General features: G+C 37.7%; 2 protein-coding genes across 3 annotated transcripts in view; one reads left to right on the forward strand and one right to left on the reverse strand.

The window, feature by feature from the left end:
- The window catches only part of LOC115215176 (acetylcholinesterase), a 75090-nt gene that overhangs the window by 51541 nt on the left and 1049 nt on the right, over positions 1–22500 (forward strand). Inside the window, exons 4-10 of the mRNA XM_029784357.2 lie at positions 1116–1301; positions 5237–5430; positions 9081–9219; positions 9756–9845; positions 10910–10989; positions 16961–17090; positions 19085–19220. Of these exons, the coding sequence (XP_029640217.2) occupies positions 1116–1301; positions 5237–5430; positions 9081–9219; positions 9756–9845; positions 10910–10989; positions 16961–17090; positions 19085–19220 (955 nt within the window). The remainder of the gene's footprint in view (positions 1–1115; positions 1302–5236; positions 5431–9080; positions 9220–9755; positions 9846–10909; positions 10990–16960; positions 17091–19084; positions 19221–22500) is intronic.
- LOC115215177 (adhesive plaque matrix protein 2) overlaps positions 20778–22500 on the reverse strand; it is a 68908-nt gene continuing 67185 nt past the window's right edge. Inside the window, exon 5 of one of the 2 annotated variants that reach the window (XM_029784360.2) lies at positions 20778–21284. In XM_029784360.2, the coding sequence (XP_029640220.1) occupies positions 21219–21284 (66 nt within the window). In that variant the 3' untranslated portion in view covers positions 20778–21218. The remainder of the gene's footprint in view (positions 21285–22500) is intronic. The other variant, XM_029784359.2, reaches the window with a different exon arrangement.

Genomic DNA, 22500 nt, shown 5'->3' on the forward strand with positions numbered 1-22500 from the left:
AAGTCTAAGATCTTCGGTTTAACTGACGCAATCGTAACACAAGGGATGGATGCCTTTTTGGAGGCACATAGCCTAATGGTTAGAGCAGCGGTCTCGCGGTCGAGAGATCGTGGGTTCGAACCTCAAACCGGGCGATGTGTGTGTTTATGAGCGAAACACCTAAGCTCCACGCGGCTCCGGCAGAAGGTAATGGCGAACCTCTGCTGACTCTTTCGCCACAACTTTCTCTCACTCTTTCCTCCTGCATCTTGCAGCTCACCTGCGACGGAACCTATATGCCAAGGGAACCGGGAAACCGGCCCTTATGAACCAGGCATAGTTCGAGAAGGAAAAGGATGCCTTTTGCCAAAGAAGAATTATTTTTCTGCTACAATCTTGACAATTTGTTTAATTGACAGATTTTTGTTAACTACATTCTTTCTTTTCTTTTCCACGTTCAAATAAAACACATTTTAATACGTCCTTGTAAGTTGGCAAAACTCGCTCGCTAAGATCACATGGAGTACCAAATATTGGGCTTTCAATATCATGGCGCATTATTAGCTTATGAGTCATCACCAAATGTAAACAACACTAAATTTAACACGATCGTTAATTTTAATACAATGGCCTAAAATCAAAGTACAAAGCAGAAAACTTCACACACGTGTGATGTACGTCCACACGCAACGACCGTTTCCGTGGCACTGGAGAGAAGTTCACACTCCCGTTCTCTTTATAGTCAATGCGGAATATCAAGATATTAGTCAATTGCATTAAAACGTGATATGCAACCTCTTAAGGGTACTACATTTACTGTTTTGCATTTTGCTATGTAGAAATATGTATTCGTTACAAATTATAATCCGTGAAATCCAAAATTCGGCCAAAAATAGCGATTTAAAAAAATTCCAGTTGCATTGCGGAGCTCTAAAACAATATTTAACCGCAAAGTTCTTTATACAGACTTCTTTAAACCTAATTTGCAACAAAATTTTGATTCTTGGTTACCAATTTCGAAAGTTGTATTTTACGTTCCACTCTAATAATCGTGTCTGTGTCTGTGTGTTTGTCTGTGTGCATAATGATATTCTCTCCTATATACAGTTGTATATAATTACACACATTTATTACAGGATTTTTAAGTATGGCCCATCCGCAGTTCGCAGGTAACTATGGCCTCTGGGATCAAGTATTTGCTCTGAAATGGATACAGAAGAATATCAAGTATTTCGGTGGTGACCCTACAAAGGTCACTTTGAGTGGTCACAGTGCCGGGGGTGCTGATGTTTCTATGCATGTCCTGTCGGATCATGCGCAAGGTAAAGAGAACATTTCGTTCATTTTAGTAACAAAAAGTTTATATTGCGAGTTTAGTGACTGTGAGTTTATTCCCGTGCAATGATTTTTGATACGTTTATTTCACGTGAGACTTCTATTTAGCTTAACGTTTCTTAAGCAGTATGCAGGTTCGATTCTCACCCAAAAATATTCCTTGGATGGTACAAAGCATCAAGTCTGTTTCTGGTTATTCTGGTACCTATTTTAAAAATGAAAAGCAGAAGAATTTTGAAACGTTTTCACCAAAAACCAAACATACAGACCTACATACATACATAAATACGTACATACATACATACATACATACACACATACATACATACATACATACATACATACACACATACATACACATATGCATATATACACACATACGTACACACACACACACTCACATATAAAATTAATAAAGACAGCTGTTTGCAACGTTATACCGTAAAGGAAAATTACAGTCGTCATCTAAACTTGTCTAAGGGTGTAAATAACACTTACATTGCTAGACATAGGAGCTAAAATGCCCAAATACTGTTACAAAGCACATAACATATACTGTGATAGGGGCTGCAATCGCCCCGAACAGCGAACCGAGAATTCTTTAGACTGACCGGTCAGTTTCGGCTAGTGCCGTAGCCATCTTCAGTAAGGCCAGCTCGTTCGGTTGATTCCGGGCTACCTTGCCTATCAGAGTATATATATATTCACCATAAAAATATATGGATGATTTAGCAGATCGCTAATGTCTGTACAAAAAGTTAATAAAAACAGCTGCTCACAGCATAATACCGTAAAGGAAAATTATAGTCGTCAACTAAACTTGAGTAAGAATTTGAATAACACCTACATTGCTAGAATTCGGAGCTAGACTTACTGCAGATGACTGCGGAAACAGCCGAAACTGACAGGTTTCAGGAATTCTTGATTCGATGTTCGGGGAAATTGCAGCCCCTATCAGAGTATATACTATGTGCTTTGCCACAGCATTGGATCATTTTAGCTTCTATTTCTAGCAATATAGGTGTTATTCATACTCACAGTCAAGTTTAGTCGACGACTGTATATGTGTGTGTGTGTGTGTATGTGTGTGTATGTGTGTATGTGTGTGTGTGTGTGTGTGTGGTGTGTGGTGTGTGTGCGTGTGTGTGTAAATGCATATGGACAGATTGGTAGTAGTCTCTCGTAGTCCGAGACAGACGGTTCTGCAGGTTCTGCCATTTCTTGCTGAACAACTTGCACAAATGATTTGTTTATAGCGATCAAATGTTTGTGCTGATCGTTAGCTCACTTCCTCTATCAAATCGACCTTGCCAGAACAGGTGCACGTCAGGTGTCAAAGTAATATATACACACACACATATATATATACATAGATAGATAGACAGATAAATACATACATAAATACATGCATAAATAAACACAAACGTATATTATATCGAAAGCTGGTAGTCTACTTAGAGTATCGCCCTAGGATAGCAAGCTCATGACTATATACATACATATACACATAAAAAAAAATGTCCCTTCTCGAGCCATGCCAGGCTCATAAGGTCCGGTTTCCCGGTTTCAGTGGCGTAGAAATTCCCCACCTGGACGGGACGCCGGTCCGTCGCAGGATTACTCATTTTTGCCAGCTGAGTGGACTGGAGCAACGTGAAAATGAAGTGTTTTGCTCAAGAACACAACGCATCGCCCGGTCCAGGAATAGAAACCACAACCTTACGATCAACACCCTAACCACTAAGCCACACGCCTCCACCTATATACACATACATACATATATATATATATATTATATATATATATATATATAACATACATATATACACATGTATCATATATATATATATATATATATATATATATATATATATATATATAGTACGTAAATGCATACATACGCATATATACGTACATATAAGTATAATGCATACATATATATTTGTGTGTGTGTAGGTGTGTGCGCGCTTGTGTATGCCTGTTTGTGTGGGTGTGAGTGTGTGTGTGTATGTGTGTGTAATAATATCTATAAATAGATCTGTTTTCAGCACATAGGAGAGTTTAATGTACGCAAATGTGCATATAAATAGGCATGTATAAACATACGTATATGCACATGGTATGCATATGCGCAAGCATGTGTGGTTGCGTGTTTCGGTATATGTACGTGAATGCATCATCCATATGTTTGCATTCCACACATGTGTATACGTACTTATTATATGCTAAATATCTGAATATTTTTTTATATATTTTCATCGCTCCTTGCATGGCTTGTAGCTATAATTTCTTAATTATAAAACTGGTACTTAGGCGATTAATTACACGTATAAATGCTCCAGTAATTATCTGTATAGAATTAGTTGCAGATTTTTCTTAGTTCGTCATACATGTTTTCTTTTTCACCAATGTTTAGCATTACGTTGTTTGCACCGTCAGAATTTTTTAAAACCTTCGAGAAATATGAAATTAATCGTTTTAACGGTGGAACTTGAAGTAGATAATTCGCTGTTGTATTTGGTTTGCAAGTAGTTAGTTGTGTTTTCCAAAGACCTTTCGTCGCCATTCACGACATGACGGCTCTACTCGAGACCTGAAGCTTACCAGTACCAGAGACGCTATGTCATTGAAGAGGTTACGAAAGGCGACGAAAGAACTGAATAAATACAACTGAACGAATGATTAACCGTATGATTAATCAAACAATCAATTAGTTAGTTGCTTGAATAACTAACCAATTGACGAATTGTATATAAATTAACCTGAATCAGTGCGTGCGTTTATTATTGGCATATTGTCTTTCCTGAGATAGAACAAAAATATCGAAATAGCTAAAGCCAGAAATATTTGTATACTCTTTTACTCTTTTACTTGTTTCAGTCATTTGACTGCGGCCATGCTGGAGCACCGCCTTTAGTCGAACAAATCGACCCCGGGACTTATTCTTTGTAAGCCCAGTACTTATCCTATCGGTCTCTTTTGCCGAACCGCTAAGTAACGGGGACATAAACACACCAGCATCGGTTGTCAAGCAATGCTAGGGGGACAAACACAGACACACAAACACACACACACACACACACACATATATATGCATATATACGACAGGCTTCTTTCTGTTTCCGTCTACCAAATTCACTCACAAGGCATTGGTCGGCCCGGGGCTATAGTAGAAGACGCTTGCCCAAGATGCCACACAGTGGGACTGAACCCGGAACCATGTTGTTGGTTTGCAAGCTACTTACCACACGGGTTACAAAATCTCTTCTATGAAAGAAGTCGAATATTGCTCGCAGGACACGGAACCACATATTCTGTAGTCGGGTTTTTCAACCCAATATTCTACATGCTATTATTTATAGCTCTATCATCTTCGAGCAATTGATTTCCACTACTAGATATAATTGCTTTCCACTATTAGATATAATTGCTTTCTTCCGTCCAAGATCATTATGTCTGGCATTTTTAAGCTTGCATTTTCCTAAATTGCTGTATATGATTTTTCTTTTCTGTTTCAAATAAATGTCATGTATGTATGTATGTATTTATACCGAATTTTCAGGTATATAAGTCGAATTTTATAGACCGAAATTTACTTCCAAAAATGGTGGGTCGACTTATACACCAACCATCTTTGAAGAACGAAAAATTGCATGTCAAATGCAGCAGGATTTGAAGCGATAGTGATGATGTTTTAATGTTTACATTACTTGTTTGCATTATATACTACGACGACTTGTGTGTCGGAAAATACGGTATATGCATATATATATATGTGTGTGTGTATGGAATTTTTAGGCATCGATCTGCTGGATAAATATTGAGCTATTATAAAGCATTAATGACTAATGTCATTAAATTGTAAAACTCGTAACAAATTCAATTTCATTTCTTCTCTCTTTCCTCTGTGACATGTTGATAGGGTTGTTCCAGTATGCAATTTGTCACAGTGGCACGACTTTATCTAATTGGGCGCTTCTACCCTCTACGGAGGACCCAGCTAAATATGCAAGGGAGTTTGCCGAGGAGTACTCCTGCAACCACCCGCATCTCATTGATCTGAAGAACTGTCTGAAGGACTTGAAAGCAGAACAAATAATCAAGGCGGGATACAATGTAAGTCAACTTTTTCATCATTCGATCGGCTTTCCAGACGTGATCATTCCGTTTATTGTATTTTTTTCTCAGAAGCCAATTTTCCAACATGTTTTGCCTTCTCAACATTAGAGATTGATTTTGGTCAGAGAAAGCTCTCATTTCTAGCAGGTTTAGTTACTTCATATAAGCTCTCTCGTAGGTTTAGGGACCAGAAATAATCTTTAGATTTACCTCTTTTGTACGATAGAAGAAACTAAATAAGCACAACAGTAGTAATAAGAACATCGAAAAAACACGTAATGTAGTAATTCAGATCTGAGATACACATATCAGATTTCTAAAGTCAAATCCGTGATGAGAGTTATGATACTCGATCGATATATATATATATATATATATATATTACTTATATCATTTGGCGCAACCTTGGCTGTATGACCAAGAACTTTGCTTCCCAACCATGCAGTTTTGGGTTCAGTCCCACTGCGCGACACTTTGGGCAAGTGTCTTGTACTATAGCCCCGGTCTAACCAAAGCCTTGTGAGTGGATTTGACAGACGGAAACTGAAAGAAGACCGTCATACAGAGAGAGAGAGAGAGACACACACACAAACACCCATGGATATGAGATCTGATCAATAAGTGTCCGGACTACTGATGAAGCTAAAGCACGCAGAGTAAAGAAGCTTGGCACAGTTTGACCTTGAGCTCTGCAGTGCATGTGTACTAAGTTTTAACGTTCTTGCTCACTTCTGCAGTTTTCAGCAGTGATTGCAAAGAACGTGTGTAGACAGAGAAAGTTGTCGTGGTCAGAGGCCGACGCAAAGTTGCAGGAAGTGTATGGAGAGAAGTGTATGAGCCACACACAAGTGTACGAATGGTTCAGACAGTTCCAAAATGGCGGAAAAATTTCGATATTGACGAACGTGCTGGGAAACCTGCAACTAGCAGAATTGAGAAAAACGTCGCAGATGTGCGTGCTGCTGAGAGGGGAAATCGTCGAATCCCCATCCGTGAGTTATCAGAGGATCTGCAGATTAGTTACGGTTCAGTTTAGTCCATTATCACTGAAGATTTGCGTATGAGACGTGTTTCTGCAAAGTTTGTGTCAAAACTGCTTTCAGCTGACCAAAAAGACATTCAGGTTTCCGTTGCACAAGATCTCCTTGATTGTGTCGAGAACGATGAAAGCTTTCTTGAAAACTTTGCATAGGCCTCTGAGCAGGTATCGCCAAGCTTTTGCTCAACTTTCTCTGTCATGGTCAGTGTGACGATCGCACGCTACACACGTTCCTTCCAAGCACTGCTATAAACAGCGGAAGTGAGCTAGGACGTTAAAACTTAGTGCGCATGCACAACAGAGTTTAAGGTCAATCTGTAGCAAGCAGCTTTACTCTGCGTGCTTTAGCTTAGTTACTGTGCATCTCTCCGGATACTTATTGATCAGACCACATATGTATATGTCTATGTCTATGTGTGTGTATCTTTGAGTTTGTTTCCCACCATCATTTTACAACCAATGTTAGTTTGTTTACATCCCGAAGTCTTAGCGGTGCAGTAAAAGAGATCAGGCTTCTTAAATAATAAATATCGGAGCCGATTTGTTCGACTAAGCACTTCAAGGCTGGAGGCCGTATAAAATAAGCGATGAAAGATAAAGATATTAAAAAGTGATCTTTAATATCTGCTGAAACTGATCACCCATCGTTTGTGGGGTAGCTCTATAAACGCTCTGTTTAACAACTGACCTTTAGGTGCTTCTTGTGAAATTATGTTCAGAACAATCGAACCAGCACCTGGCTCCCTCCTGTCTCTATTTATATAAGAAATCCTTAACGGCCACTAATTCTGATAAAAGTTTAGGTGGTAGATTTAAATACCACCTCTGTTTAACATCTGACTCTTGACTAACTGAGTTTATTATGTTGAGAGCAGTAAAGGCGGTGATCTGGCAGAATCGTTGACACGCTGGATGAAAGTGCTTAGTGACATTTTATCGGTTTTTAGGTTCTGAGATCAAATCTCACCGAGGTCGACTCTACCTTTCATTCCCTTCGGGGTCAATGAAATAAATACCAGTTGAGCACTTGGGTTGGTGAAATCGATTATTTCAACCCTCACCTAAAATATTTCAGGCCTTGCGTCTATACCAGAAAGAACCATGTTGATAATAATAAAGAAGGCGGCGAGCTGGCAGACACGTTAGCGCACCGGGCGGAATGCTTAGCGGTATTTCGTCTGTCGTTACGTTCTGAGTTCAAATTCCGCCGAGGTCGACTTTGCCTTTCATCCTTTCGGGGTCGATAAATAAAAGTACCAGTTTCGCACTGGGGTCGATGTAATCGACTTAATCCGTTTGTTTGTCCTTGTTCGTCCTCTCTATGTTTAGCCCCTTGTGGGTAGTAAAGAAATAAATAATAAAGATGGCGAGTTGGCAGAATCGTTACCGCGGCGGACGAAATGCTTGTCTGTCTTCACGTTCTGAGTACAAATTCTGTCGAGTTTGACTTTGCCTTTTATCCTTTCGGAGTCGATAAAATGTAGTACCAGTGAGGTACTAGGATCGATGTAATCAACTTTCTCCTCCTCTCAAAAACTTTTGGCCCTGTACCAAAATTTGGCAAAATCGCTAGCACACCGGACATGATGAAAAAATGCTTGGGAGCATGTCTTCCGGCTTTACGTTCTGAGTTCGAATGCTGCCGAGGTCGAGTTTGCCGTTTATCCTTCGGGGTCGATAAAATAAATACCAATCGAGTATTGGAGTTGATGTTATCGACGAGCCCCATCCCCTAAAATTTCAGATCTTGCGCCTATAGCAGAAAAAAATGATGTTGAGAGCAATCTGACCAGGTTTTGCTTCCCTCCCGTCAGTAGATTTTGTTCTCAATAGATCTGCTGATGCCCTTGGAACCGATTGCATCAATTTCACTAGTGTGAGAGGGTCGGTAAAGGGCACACCACCACCCTGCCTCGGTACAGTTAACTCAACAGTAAACATATAGTATAAGGCGGCGAGCTGGCAGAAACGTTAGCACGCCGGGCGAAATGCGTAGCCGTATTTTGTCTGCCGTTACGTTCTGAGTTCAAATTCCGCCGAGGTCGACTTTGCCTTTCATCCTTTCGGGGTCGATTAAATAAGTACCAGTTACGCACTGGGGTCGATATAATCGACTTAATCTGTTTTGTCTGTCCTTGTTTGTCCTCTCTGTGTTTAGCCCCTTGTGGGTAGTAAAGAAATAAGTAAACATATAGTATGTTTACTCCGCACCCAGACTCGTATTCTATTATTTTTCTACATTGGGATATATTCTCCCAGTTCCCTCATCCATGTTGTTTTTTCTCTTTTATTGCGTTATTTTCTCATATTCTGTTGCTCCCTCATCTATTATATTATCTCTAGCAATACTGTTATCATTTTTATTCATTGACATAACCCTAAATAGTTTGTTTAATCCTTCACCTACATTTACATCATTTATACATTGTAATGCTTCAGATAACTAACAACCCGCTTTATTTTCATTTTTTAAAATACACAATTCTTCTATTATTCCCGTCAATTCTATTTATTTCTTCTAATTTCTTCTTTTTTTTCTTATTCTATTATTCTCTTGCACTCATTTATTCTTGTCTATTTGGTTATTCTGCCTCATTCTTTATTGTAGTGGAGAAAAATTCGACCGACATACTCCACTGACAACTATGGTTACCTTAAAACCAAACCAGAAGTGCTGCTTCAAACTGCCCCTATTAATGCCAAAGCTATGATGATAGGGGTCACCTCGAACGAAGGCTCGGCAATGAGTAGGTTTATCAAATGACTTACTATTATTTACTACTACTGCTACTACAAGCTCTATATAATCAACTAATTTCCCCCTATAATTACAGGTCTTGTGCCAAAACTCGAAGTAATTCTTTAAAGGCGGTGAGCTGTTAGAACAGTTAGCTAGTCGGATAAAATGCTTAGCGGCATTTCTTCCGTTGTTTTCTTTTTTTTTGTTCTGGGTTCAATTCCGCTGACATCAACTTTGCCTTTCATATTTTCGGGGTTGATAAAATAAGTAAGAGTTGGGACTGGGATCCATGTGATCAACTTGCTTCCTTTCCCAAAATATCGCCAAATTGGTAAAAGTTTGATGATTAGTGTTAAGTAGTTTTGTCACACTTTTCGGGGTATTTATAAGTCGTTTTTGTATTTGTTTAATTTTCGTTCGTTTGAGTGTCTTTGGATAAGTTTTGTAGTGCTAAACAATACCTATTTTTGCAGTTCCAAGTCACGTGTGATGTTTTTTTTAAAATTCTAAACAAAATTTGTTTTTTCTTTCTCTCTTTTAAAGTTGACATGATAATGCATATATCCATAGGCAATTTGGGAGATTTCATTAAAAGGTATACATCAGAGCTGAATGGAATTCCAATAATAGCAGGTATGTATGTATGTATGTATGTATGTATGTATGTATGTATGTATGTATGTATGTATGCTCGCTTCTATTTTTAATTATTTAAATCCTTCCTCTGAAGAAGGTGCTGGTTTGTAACAAGGATACAAATTTCCGTCGCTGAAATGTAGATAATGGAAAACAATGTCACATTTTAAACTTGAGAAATGTCTTGCAATGTGCGAGTTAGTTGATTTCTTTTTCACAAAAAAAAAAAAAAAATAATAACCCATGCTTATCCAGATTATAAGGCATTTACTTACAAAACCAAGATCACCAATTATTATTGATAAAGACGTGAATTTGTAATGTGGACATAGAAACCGGACTTTCTGAAGCAGTTGTCCATAGTTATGTTTGTATGTATGTATGTATGTATGTATGTATGAATGTATGTATGTATGTGTGTGTGTGCGTGTGTATGTATGTATGTATATATGAATGTATGTATGTATGTAAGTATGTATGTATGTAAGTATGTATTTATGTAAGTATGTATGTATGTAAGTATGTATGTATGTATATGTATGTATATGTATGTAAGTATGTATGTATGCTTGCATGAAAGTGTGTGCGTTGTGAGTGCGTGTGTTTAAAAACGTGCATACGTATGTGCGCATGTATGGGTGCCTACGTGTGTTTGTGTGTTCTGTGTGTGTGTGTGTTTGTTTGTTTGTTTGTTTGTTTGTGTGTGTGTGTGTGTATTCTCTTAACGGTATCGTAGAATTATTTGGACTTGCTCTTAGCTACGTTGTCAAGAAATATTTTGCAACAGATAGCGCTGTTTTATTTATCTGCATTAGCGCAACATTTTTACTTGTCTTCATTCACTGTATAATCATGTGAATATAAGAATGTATATATGCATTTATGCATGCATGCAGTCTCTACAAACAAACATCCCACACGGATTCTGTATAGTTAATTTTAGCAAGTAGCTAAATGTTTTATTTGAAATAAGTGCGCAAGAGATGTAGCTGGATAGTGGTGTTTAACAAACTGGGAAATGCCTAAAATAACAAATAACACAACTTGCTTTATCTTTGCAGATCTCCTCATACAGGAATATATCCCTTGGGATCAAATCGACCCGACACTTGAAATATCTAGAAAAATTGGATACTCCAAGGTAGCAAATATGCACTCACACTCACACTCACACACACGCACACACACACACACACACACACACACACACACACCACACACACACACACACACACACACACATACACACGCACATGCATGTATATTCTTTTATTCTTTTACTTGTTTCAGTCAGTTGATTGCGGCCAAGCTGGAGCACTACTTCGAAGTATATTAGTCGAACAAATCGACTCCAGGACTTGGTTTACTTATTCTCTCGGTCTCTTTTGTCAAATCGCTAAAATACGGGGACGTAAACAAACCGACATCGGTTTTCACACGGTGATGGATCAAACACAAGCACAAAGACATACATATAGATGCATGCATACTTATATATATATATATATATATATATATATATATATATATATATATATAAAATATTATTTGAGACAAAACCACTATTTTGCAAAACAAACAAGGAAAGACTTAATCAATACATAAAATTTAATAAATAGTCAAAAAAACCGCCACTACAATCGTTTCTTGTCTTGATCGACAATCTTCAGGTGGACTTCCAATCTAAAAAATCAAAATTTTAAAATATAAAAATAATACTTTTAAATAATTAAAGTATAAATGAAAAAATATAAGTATATAATCCATATATAACCTATATATAATCCATATCGAAAATATAGACTAATTACCACGAATTCCCTAAAAAAACCATGATAAAACAAAACTCTTAAAAACATATAACGATAAAATCTCCCTTTGCTAAACTCTATAACAAACCTATAAAGTAAACCCCCTAACCTAAACATTCACACACAAATACACACACGTAAACCACAGACTCACGACTTATACACATACCTATACTAACTTATAAACCTCAATATACACCAAAACCCACTCCCTCCCCACACAGACAAATTAACACATACATCCCAAAACCTAAATAACAAACCCATATACACATTCACACACAAAACACACACTCACACGCAAAACACTCACACACAAAAGATACATATACTCCCTCACATATACGCCTATACATACTCACTAAACTCGACATATACAACAATACTTACACACCCACAAAAAACATTATATACATTTATGAGCTTTAACTCACCTTAGCATCTCTAACAAACAACTTGCAGTAACCCAATCCCATTCTCTATGCCTACCTCACTACTACACTATTCCATTCCCATTCCAAGCAACGCTAGTCCACCACCCGGTTATTCACGTGGCAAAACGAACACCACTCAAAAATTATGAATGAAACAATGTAAAAAAATAACCAACACCTAAAATAGACAAAATACCACGAATTACCTAAAAAAACCATGATAAACCAAAACTCATAAAAGCATATAACGATAAAATCTCCCTTTGCTAAACCCTATAACAAACTTATATAGCAATCCCCCTAACCTAAACATTCACACACAAAAAACCCGCACGTAAACCACAGACCCAAGACTTATACACATACCTATACTAACTTATAAACCTCAATATACACCAAAAACCACTCCCTCCCCACACAGACAAATTAACACATACATCCCAAATCCTAAATAACAAACCCAAATACACATTCACACACAAACACACACACACGCAAAACACACACACACACAACAGATACATATGCTCCCTCACATATACGCATATACATACTCACTAAAACTCGATATATACAACAATATTTACACCCACACTCATACAGATAAATAAATTAATTATACAATTAAAAACTCACAACCAAACTCATATACATAAACACTCTTATAAAACAACAATAAATACATCGTAATTAACCAGAATATCAAAAATAACATTATGACATAAGGATAAATCAAATACATACTTACAATTCAGTTACAAATTATGAAGTGAAATTAGATTCTTAGCCGTTAAAAAACCAAACAAAATTACGTTACCATGGAAATAACTAATGTAAAAAAAGAATACGCGCCATAGAAAGTAAACGTCATTCATAGTATGAATGGAGAAATATAATAAATGGAACTAAAAACTATTTCCACGTAGCAAACCAACGCTACTTAAAAAAAAATTTATTATGAATGGATTCTTTAAAAACTATCATGAAAAATCAATTATATACATTTATGAGCTTTAGCTCACCCTAGCAACTCTAACAAACAACTTACAGTAACCCATACTCAATGCCTACCTCATTACCACCCTAATCCATTCACAATTCCAAGCAACACTAGTCCACCACCCGGTTACAATTCCCAACTCTACCCATTCATTCACAATTTCAACGACATTCCCTTCAACAACGCTACATATAAGCCTCAACATATACACCGGAGATACACTTACACATCCGTGCGGATGGGTGAGAGTATACATTAAGTGTAGTGATGGGGCTCCCATTTCTAAACACATTTGTACCTGTGTGGTAGTCTCCATGTGTATATTCACGCACGGGTATAAATACAGGGGGTACACGCTCACTTCATTTACGTGTACCCCTCACATGTACATATGCATACTATTTTGGCTCGATATATGCAACAATGTAATCGCGCCCGTATGTGTGAGCATTCACTGGTTGTGCAATTCACCCATCTGGGTGTGATTGTGTGTAAACTTATCACTGTGGAGGTCGAGCTTGATACGTATATATTAGTGTGTATTAGGGGTTGTACGTACTAATTATGTTCATGTGCTTCACGCACTTACGTCCATGTATGGAAGAATATATTGGGATTACTATGTAGGTGTAAATAGGGTATGGGGGAGTTTTGTCATTGTATGGGTGTGGGTTTCATTTGTGATGGTGGTTAGTTGGTGATTATTAGTATGTTCTGTATATTAGGGCTAGTATGTATTATTCAAGTGTGTATAATTGTATACATATAATTGGTGTGTAAGTTTATAAGTTAGTATAGGTATGTGTATAAGTCGTGAGTCTGTGGTTTACGTGTGTGTATTTGTGTGTGAATGTTTAGGTTAGGGGGTTTACTTTATAGGTTTGTTATAGAGTTTAGCAAAGGGAGATTTTATCGTTATATGTTTTTAAGAGTTTTGTTTTATCATGGTTTTTTTAGGGAATTCGTGGTAATTAGTCTATATTTTCGATATGGATTATATATAGGTTATATATGGATTATATACTTATATTTTTTCATTTATACTTTAATTATTTAAAAGTATTATTTTTATATTTTAAAATTTTGATTTTTTAGATTGGAAGTCCACCTGAAGATTGTCGATCAAGACAAGAAACGATTGTAGTGGCGGTTTTTTTGACTATTATTAAATTTTATGTATTGATTAAGTCTTTCCTTGTTTGTTTTGCAAAATAGTGGTTTTGTCTCAAATAATATTTTATAATATTTTACTATAAAATTTGATTTAATCCTAAATCTGATTTTTTTTCCTTGTAAATTTGGATATATTCCCTAATATTTATTATATATATATATATATATATATATATATATAATATATATATATATATATATATATATATATACATACTTACATACATACGACGGGCTTCTTTAAGTTTCCGTCTGCTAAATCCACTCACAAGGTCTGGTTGTCCCGAGGCTATACTAGGAGACACTTGCGCAAGGTGCCATGCAGTGGGACTGAACCTGGAGCCATGCAGTTTGGAAGCAAACTTCTTACGACACAACTATGCCAGCGCCTATGTATGTAATTATGTGTGCGTACGTGTGTGTGTGTGTTTGTGTGTGTGTGTGCGTGTGTGTGCGCTCACGCTTGTGTGTAAAAGTTTTGTAAATATGTTTGTATGGGAATATTTGTGTGCATATAAGTCAAAAATTATCAACACTTTCGTCAAAACTTACTTCAAATTCGCCGCACTGCCTTCAGCGTTTGCGGGCTAGAAGTTCGTACTTTTGTAATTACGTAAACCAAAGTTTGGCTCTGATCACTCCAGTTTTCTTACCTGTGCTGCAGTGAGCATGGCTGGTCCGCTGTCAGTGTGCACCAAGGAAGAAAAGAGATAGCTGATCCGATTTCTCTGATCTGAAGGTGTGTCAGTAGTTGAAATTCATCTCGAGCTTTCAATACAATACAGAGTTCTACTGCGTAGAATTGTATACGAGTGGATCAAAAAGCATACAAAATCATTCTCGACAAGCTTAGCTTCCGTAAAGTCTATGTGAGATGGGTGGCAAAAGAGCGCACCGAAGTGTATGAGCGCAATCGTGTGGGGAGCTGTCAACGTTTCGATGGTTACAACGATGAAGGAATAGCTGTATTGAAGAGAAGAGAGGAAAATTACCTGGAAAAGGGGTCTACAGTGACCAGTGTAAGCTTCAGTAAAATGCTGGCCAACAAACTGAAATTCGCACCAAACTCCAAGATCTATTCTAATAGCAAATATTATTGTTGCACAGCAATACACACTCACGTAGGGTCACTCATCTCGCTGAAACCATTGAAAAATTGTCTTTCGAGTTGCTGAAACACCCTGCTTACGGTTCAGATCTCGCTCCTTCTGCCTATCACCTATCCGGACTGCTCTAACACCCTTTACGTGGTTGACGATTTGCTACAGACGAAGAAGCGTAGAAAGCGCTACACAAGTGGCTGTACGACAAGCCGAATACCTTCTTCTCCGATGGAATAAGCAAACTTCTTGACCTCTGGAAAAAGTCCACCGAAATGCAAAGTGGCTAATTCGAAAAATGACGTAATTGTCCAATTCCTGCTTTTGTTTTAATAAATTACTGAGAGGGCGTATAACTTTTGACATAACCTCGTATATATGTTTGAATATATACTTGCATTTCACCTATCTACCTGCCTGCCTGCCTACCTACCTACCTACCTACCTACCTACCTACCTACCTACCTACCTTCCTACCTACCTACCTACCTACCTACCTACATTCCTACCTACCTACCTACCTACCTACCTTCCTACCTACCTACCTACCTACCTACCTACCTACCTACCTACCTTCCTACCTACCTACCTACCTACCTACCTCCTACCTACCTACCTACCTACCTACCTACCTACCTACCTACCTACTAAGAAGGCATAGATGAGATCTGATAAAAAAAGGTATCAGCACTGATGCTATAAAAAGAAAACTACATCACATATCAATCCGGCATTAAATCTTCTTTGACGTGGTCCCCGCTTGAAGCCGCACGCTTTATCCAGTGTCGTTTTCATGGATGGAAGCATTCCTGGAACTCCTTTTTTGGGATAGCGAGCAGCTGCCCCCTTGCATTCTCTTGCATTTCCTCGACGTCTTGAAATCTTGTTTCTTTCAAGTGGGACTTGCTATTTGCTTTGGTCTTAGGGCCATAGCCACAGACCCACGGATCAGGTACTAAAAAGTAAGACAAAAGAAACGGAACGGAAAACAAGACTAAAAATCAACGCAAAAACAAATGAAGACAAGAATAAGACCGCTTTGACCCAAAACGACAGACAGAACCGAAACTACTTGTAGGTTGTACACAAAAGGTGTCTGTTGGCATGAAGGGCTGTTGTTTTGCTCATTCTAAGGCAAGAGCAGCGCACAAATTATTTCCCTTTAAAACAAGAAGGCAAGGGAAAAACATATTCGTGTACACACACTGGATTTTTTTTTTCATAAAATTAAACACAAAGAAAATTTTCTGAAATGTTACTCAATATCAATGCAGAGGTAGCCAGCTGGCAGAATTGTTACCGCGTCGGACAAAATGCTTAGGGGCATTTCTTCCGACTTTGCGTTCTGAGTTCAAATGTTTCCGGGATTGACTTTGGTTTTCCTCCTTTCGGGGTTGCTAATAGAAGAACCTGCTGAGTATTAGGGTCGGTGTAATCGCTCTTACCCACCTCCCCCGAAACTACTGGTTTCGTGCCAAAAGTTGAAACCAATATGTGTGTGTGAATGTGTATGTGAAAGGAGATAGTGAAAGGTCCCAATCTCGTCTCGGGACCAACTTTTGTCAGGTTTCACATACGGATCTTTCTGTTTCAGTTTCTGGGAGATTATGATATTATATATCCTTCAGTGAAGATGATTGAACTTTTGGCAAAGAGGTCATTTCCAGTTCACTTATACATCTTTGGCCATCGATCTGCTGCTGACACACGAGAAGAATGGTTTGGTAAGTACCTCCTATGTCTCATAGTAATGTAAAAGATTTCACTTCAAATGCAGATAAGAATAGTTTTAAATTATTTAAAATATGAAACGTATCTGCTTTTTATAGCTACGGTCCATCCTTCCCGGCAACCTTTCTGCTTCTCTCTTAGTACAGTATTCCTCTCCAGGTGAATAAGAAACTTATTGCTGGGCGTAGATGTAAGGGGTTCTGTTATTTTTGTTGTTTGTTTTTGGGTGGGGCTGTTATTCTTGTTTAAGGTGGTGTAAATGACTCTATTAATTTTGTTTTAGAGTCTGTTATTTTTCTTTTAGGAACCTGTAGATTTTATAAGTGGGTCTTTGTAATTTTTGATTTCAGGATTTACTATTTTTGTTCAGGAGCTTGTAATTTTTCTTTTACAGGCGTGTTTTATTTTAGTTTTGGGGTCTGTCATTTTTGTTTTAGGGGCTCTTCATTTTTGATTTAGTGGGGTTTGTTGTTTTGTTTTAGGGGTTTGTTATTTTCGTTTTAGAGACTCTATTATTATTCTTTCAGGGTCCTGTTATTCTTGTTTTAGGGTCTGTGTTTTCTTGTTTTAGGGAGCTCTCTTATTCTTGTTTTAGGGGAGGGCTTTGAAATGTTTGTTTTAATGATCTAGTACTTTTGCTTTAGAATATCAGTTATTTTTTTTTTTGGTGTGTGGGGCTGTAATTTTTTATTTTAGTGGCCCTGTTATTTTAATTAGTTATTTTTATCTTAAGAGCTTGTAGCTTTTGCATTAGAGGCCTATAGTTTTTGTTTTCGAGAGTTCTTTTTGCTTCTTCTTCCCCCACCAGCAACCTTTCAAGCGCTACATCTGATTTCCTAAGCAAATCAATGATTCCTGCCACCATATACTCATGGGTCCCGGTCAGGTGCTTCAACCAGATACTGGGGACAGTGCCAAACCCAGGGGCTTTCCAGTGGCATGCAGTTCTTAATTTCTGGGTGAGTTTTCTGTTAGTTATAATGAGTCATGGCTGCATTGATATTACACATCTATTTTCTCCTCTTCCTACCGGATTAATTCTATTTTTTTTATTGTGTTAACTAATTATGTTCCATCTTCTCTCCCATATATTTGAATTTCTGTTGATGTTGCTGCGTATTCCAATGTTTTGTATATTTTTGTTTACCACGTTGAAAACGTAACAACTAATTAATACTTAGATGAGGGTAGCTTGAGAAACCCAGGTGCTGTAAACATCTTTACGTCGGTGCAGGTGTGGCTATGCAGCAGAAAATTTGCTTCCCAACCACTTGGTTCTGGGTACAGCTCCGGCCGACCAAAGCTTCCAGAGTGGATGTAGTATACAGAAACTGAAAGAAGTCCGTTGTATTAATTTGTGTGTGTGTGTATGTGTGTGTGTGTGTGTGTGTGTGTGTGCGTGTGTGTGTGTATGTGCCTTTGTGTTTATCTCTCAGCACCTGACAACCAGTGTTGGTTTGGTTTGTTTGCATTCCCGTAACTTAGCAGTTCAGCAAAAGAAGGCAGAGGTGAGAAGTACCAGGCCTAAAACATTACTGACATTGATTTGCTCGACTAATCCCTTCAAGGCGGTGCTCCAGCATGGTTGCAGTCTAATGTCTGAAGCAATTAAAATATAAAAGATAAAAGATAACCTCGTGGATTTGTACAGAGAAAAATAAAGGAGATTGCCGTGACATGTTTCACGGATTTGTTGATCTCTCCTCAGAAGACAATGACACTTTCATTCTTCTGTCTATGAAAAGAACTTAAAACAACAAATTGTTATACGCTATATTTATAACCGAATGAGATGTAATTAAGCATCTCTTGTAGAAAGTGGTCGTCGGTTTACCACTTGTCCAATATATTACTGGTATTTCATGTATTGATGGCAGAAAGGTGAAAAGTAAATGTTGCACGTCTCGACTGATTAAATTTTTTTACAACTCGAAACCTAATATATAAATTACTATAAAATTTCTAACTATCATTTTTTTAATTTCAGGGGTGCCACATGGAGAAGATATATTTTATTTGTTCGGTGCCCCTTTAGTTGGACATCCTTTGAAAAACTATACAGCCCTTGACAAAGAGATCAGTAAGAAATACATGACGTTGTTTGGCAATTTCATTAAGACCGGGTGAGTGTCTTCAGTTACTGTCTTTGGGGTTCACATAAACAATGGTATATACTTGAGTTCTTGTTATTTAGTTCCTAAGGCAAGTCTACCGAAGACTAATTTGACACATTTCAGCCGTGACCTACATTATTTGTTTTTGTGTTTTTTTTGTTTTTGTTTTAATATGGACTTAATATATGAATGACAGTGTACCCTAATGCCGGGTCTCGTCAGTACGAGGGTAGGGTGGGATTTAGAGAGATTTAGCAGTTCGAACAATAACGTGGTGCCTTAGTTTATTGAGAAATATGTAGTATATATATAATCTATGTACACATACGCGCACACACATTCGTACACACACACACACACACACACACTCAGATATATATGTATATATACATTAAAAATAAGAATAGAGAATTATAGATCTTCAAAAGCTTGTCTATTACAGTATTACATACAATACTAGCAGTATCGCTCGGCGTTGCTCGGGTTTGTAAGGGAAATAACTATATAAACATTTTTAGAGAGTTACTTCCCTTATATAATAGCAAAAAATGCATTAAAAATAGGAAAAAATGATGGTAATTTTTTTTTAAATCGTAGACTCATCGTAGATGCGCGCTAATACCCAGAAGGGTTCGATATGAATCACGACTATAAGATACCCGGTTTTGGTTAAACTGCACCGCAAAATGTGGGAGTAGTTAGGAATCTAAATCGTAGGAGACAGACTCACAACTTCCCTTTTATATATAAAGATATTCACTTTGAATCTGTCCGTGTTTCTACTGCATAAATACCTTAAGATGTGGCATCTAGTTGCATCCTGTTGGTTCAGTTGCATTATAAGTTCATTCAGGGTATACGTATCCATGCAGCTTTGTACAAAACTATGGGTTTTTGCATGCAACTTTATTCAAAACTATGGGTTTTTGCATACAACTTTATTGATAACTGTGGGTTTTTGAAGCGAACTCATCGCTTGGTAGTTTGCATAATTTAGACAAAACACGAGATAAGAGAAATAACTCGAAATGGCCAATGGCATGTATTTGAATAACAGCGCGGCCTATGTCTAAATGATACCTGGTGAGTAGTCTATTAAATAATGTGTCAGGATATTACAGCTTACTGAAACATGGAGTTATCATTTACTGAAGAGTGGAGGCGCAATGGCCCAGTGGTTAGGGCAGCGGACTCGTGGTCATAGGATCGCGGTTTCGATTCCCAGACCGGGCATTGTGAGTGTTTATTGAGCGAAAACACCTAAAAGCTCCACGAGGTTCCGGCAGGGGATGGTGGTGATCCCTGCTGTACTCTTTCACCACAACTTTCTCTCACTCTTACTTCCTGTTTCTGTTGTACCTGTATTTCAAGGGGCCGGCCTTGTCACTCTCTGTGTCACGCTGAATATCCCCGAGAACTACGTTAAGGGTGCACGTGTCTGTGGAGTGCTCAGCCACTTACACGTTAATTTCACGAGCAGGCTGTTCCGTTGATTCGGATCAACCGGAACCCTCATCGTCGTAACCGACGGAGTGCTTCCATCCCATTTACTGAAATATATCCATCTGTCTGTGGCTTGTTTGCTATTTCTTGGAGGAATTGATCCAGTTAACTTTTGAATATTATTTTTGATTTCTTTCCGAATAATGAATAATAAATAAATAAGGTAGGACCAGTTAAGTAAAATAAAAAAAGCAAGAAAAAAATGTATCGCAATATTGTTATATGAAGTGAACTCGATTTTTGTATAGAGCATATTGGATTCGGGGCCAAGCCTTGGGTGACTTGTTAGCTTGAAACCGGCATCGCTTAGACAGTCATGATGGAATATTTTTCACATTGTATAACTAGTGTAGCACTGACAGCAGGTGGCGTTAGGGAGAATAAAATTTGAGAGAATAAAGTGTGTATATATATATATATATATATACACTCACACACACACTTCCCTGGCTATTTGAGTTAAAAATATGCGATGTATTAAAGTTATCAATAAGTTTTTTTATTCTAATTCACTTGCTTTATGCTATGACTCTCAGTACGGCGGTCCATCGTGCGGTTGAAACGTTGCGTCTACGAAAGAAGAAACAATATTATTAGGAACTAAATACAGAAAAACAATACATTTATTTACTTACCTAGTTGTAAAAACTTTAAAACAAATAATCTCATATACTTCTTTACTTATAACTTCCCTTGTCGACTTTATGATGTTACGAGAGGTCCATCCTTTCGACAACAGTCGGAAAATAGGGTACATAAGCAAGTGCGGACCTTCCTCGTGCGTATACATAGAGTAGCTGAAACCGATAAAAAGGTTGTGGAAATAGTCCTTAAGGAACCTTATCTAATAGTTGAACATATATATATATAAATATATGTTTTTCTCTCAGCCCTTTCTGTCGAAGAGCGTAGGCTCGAAACGTCAAAGACTTTCCCATATTTTCCTGGGCGTCAAAATAATACACCTGCGTGTTGTTCTCTCACCTATCTTCGTCCTTTGTTTCCTGTAAATTTGAACTATATATATAATATATATATGTGTGTGTGTGTGTGTGGTGTGTGTGTGTGTGGTGTGTGTGTGTGTGTGTGTTGTGTGTATAAATGTATGTATATATATATATATATATATATATATATATATATATATATATATATATTATATATATATATATTCGTCGCATGGCTCAGTTGTTACAGCATAGGCTGACAATCAAAAGGTTGTGAGTTTGATTCCTGTACCCGGCTTTGTGCTGTGTTCTTAAGTATGACGCTTATTTCACGTTGCTCCAGTTCACTTAGTTGCAGAAATAAGTTGCAACGTCACTGGTGCCAAACTATCGGCTCTTGCCTTTCCCTTGGATAAAATCGGTGGCGTGGAGTAGGGGAGGCTGGTATGCATGGTTGATTGCTAGTCTTCCATAAACAATCTTACCTTGACTTGTGCCTCAGAGGGTTACTTTCTTGGTTCAGTCCCGCAGTTATATATATCCATCAGTAGTAACAAACTAGAAACGTACTCTATGCAAGTGTCTAGTGCAATTGTCTATTTAAACCGATCCAGTAGCAACTTATTCTGGAGTTTCTCTGACGTGCTGTCTGTTGCTCGTACAGGAGAAAACTGGATTATAGATATTGACATACCATGGTGGGACAGTGGCCGGATGATATACTCAAATGGCTCTTTTAATTTGACTGGGGTTAGTACAAATAAATGTCAGAGGGAAGAACGTACACACGCCCAAATACACGAACACATGTACCATACTAAAAGGAAAAGAACTCTCAG

Source organism: Octopus sinensis, linkage group LG8 (assembly GCF_006345805.1).
Source record: "Octopus sinensis linkage group LG8, ASM634580v1, whole genome shotgun sequence".
In the NCBI taxonomy this organism is placed as follows: Eukaryota; Metazoa; Mollusca; class Cephalopoda; order Octopoda; family Octopodidae; genus Octopus; species Octopus sinensis.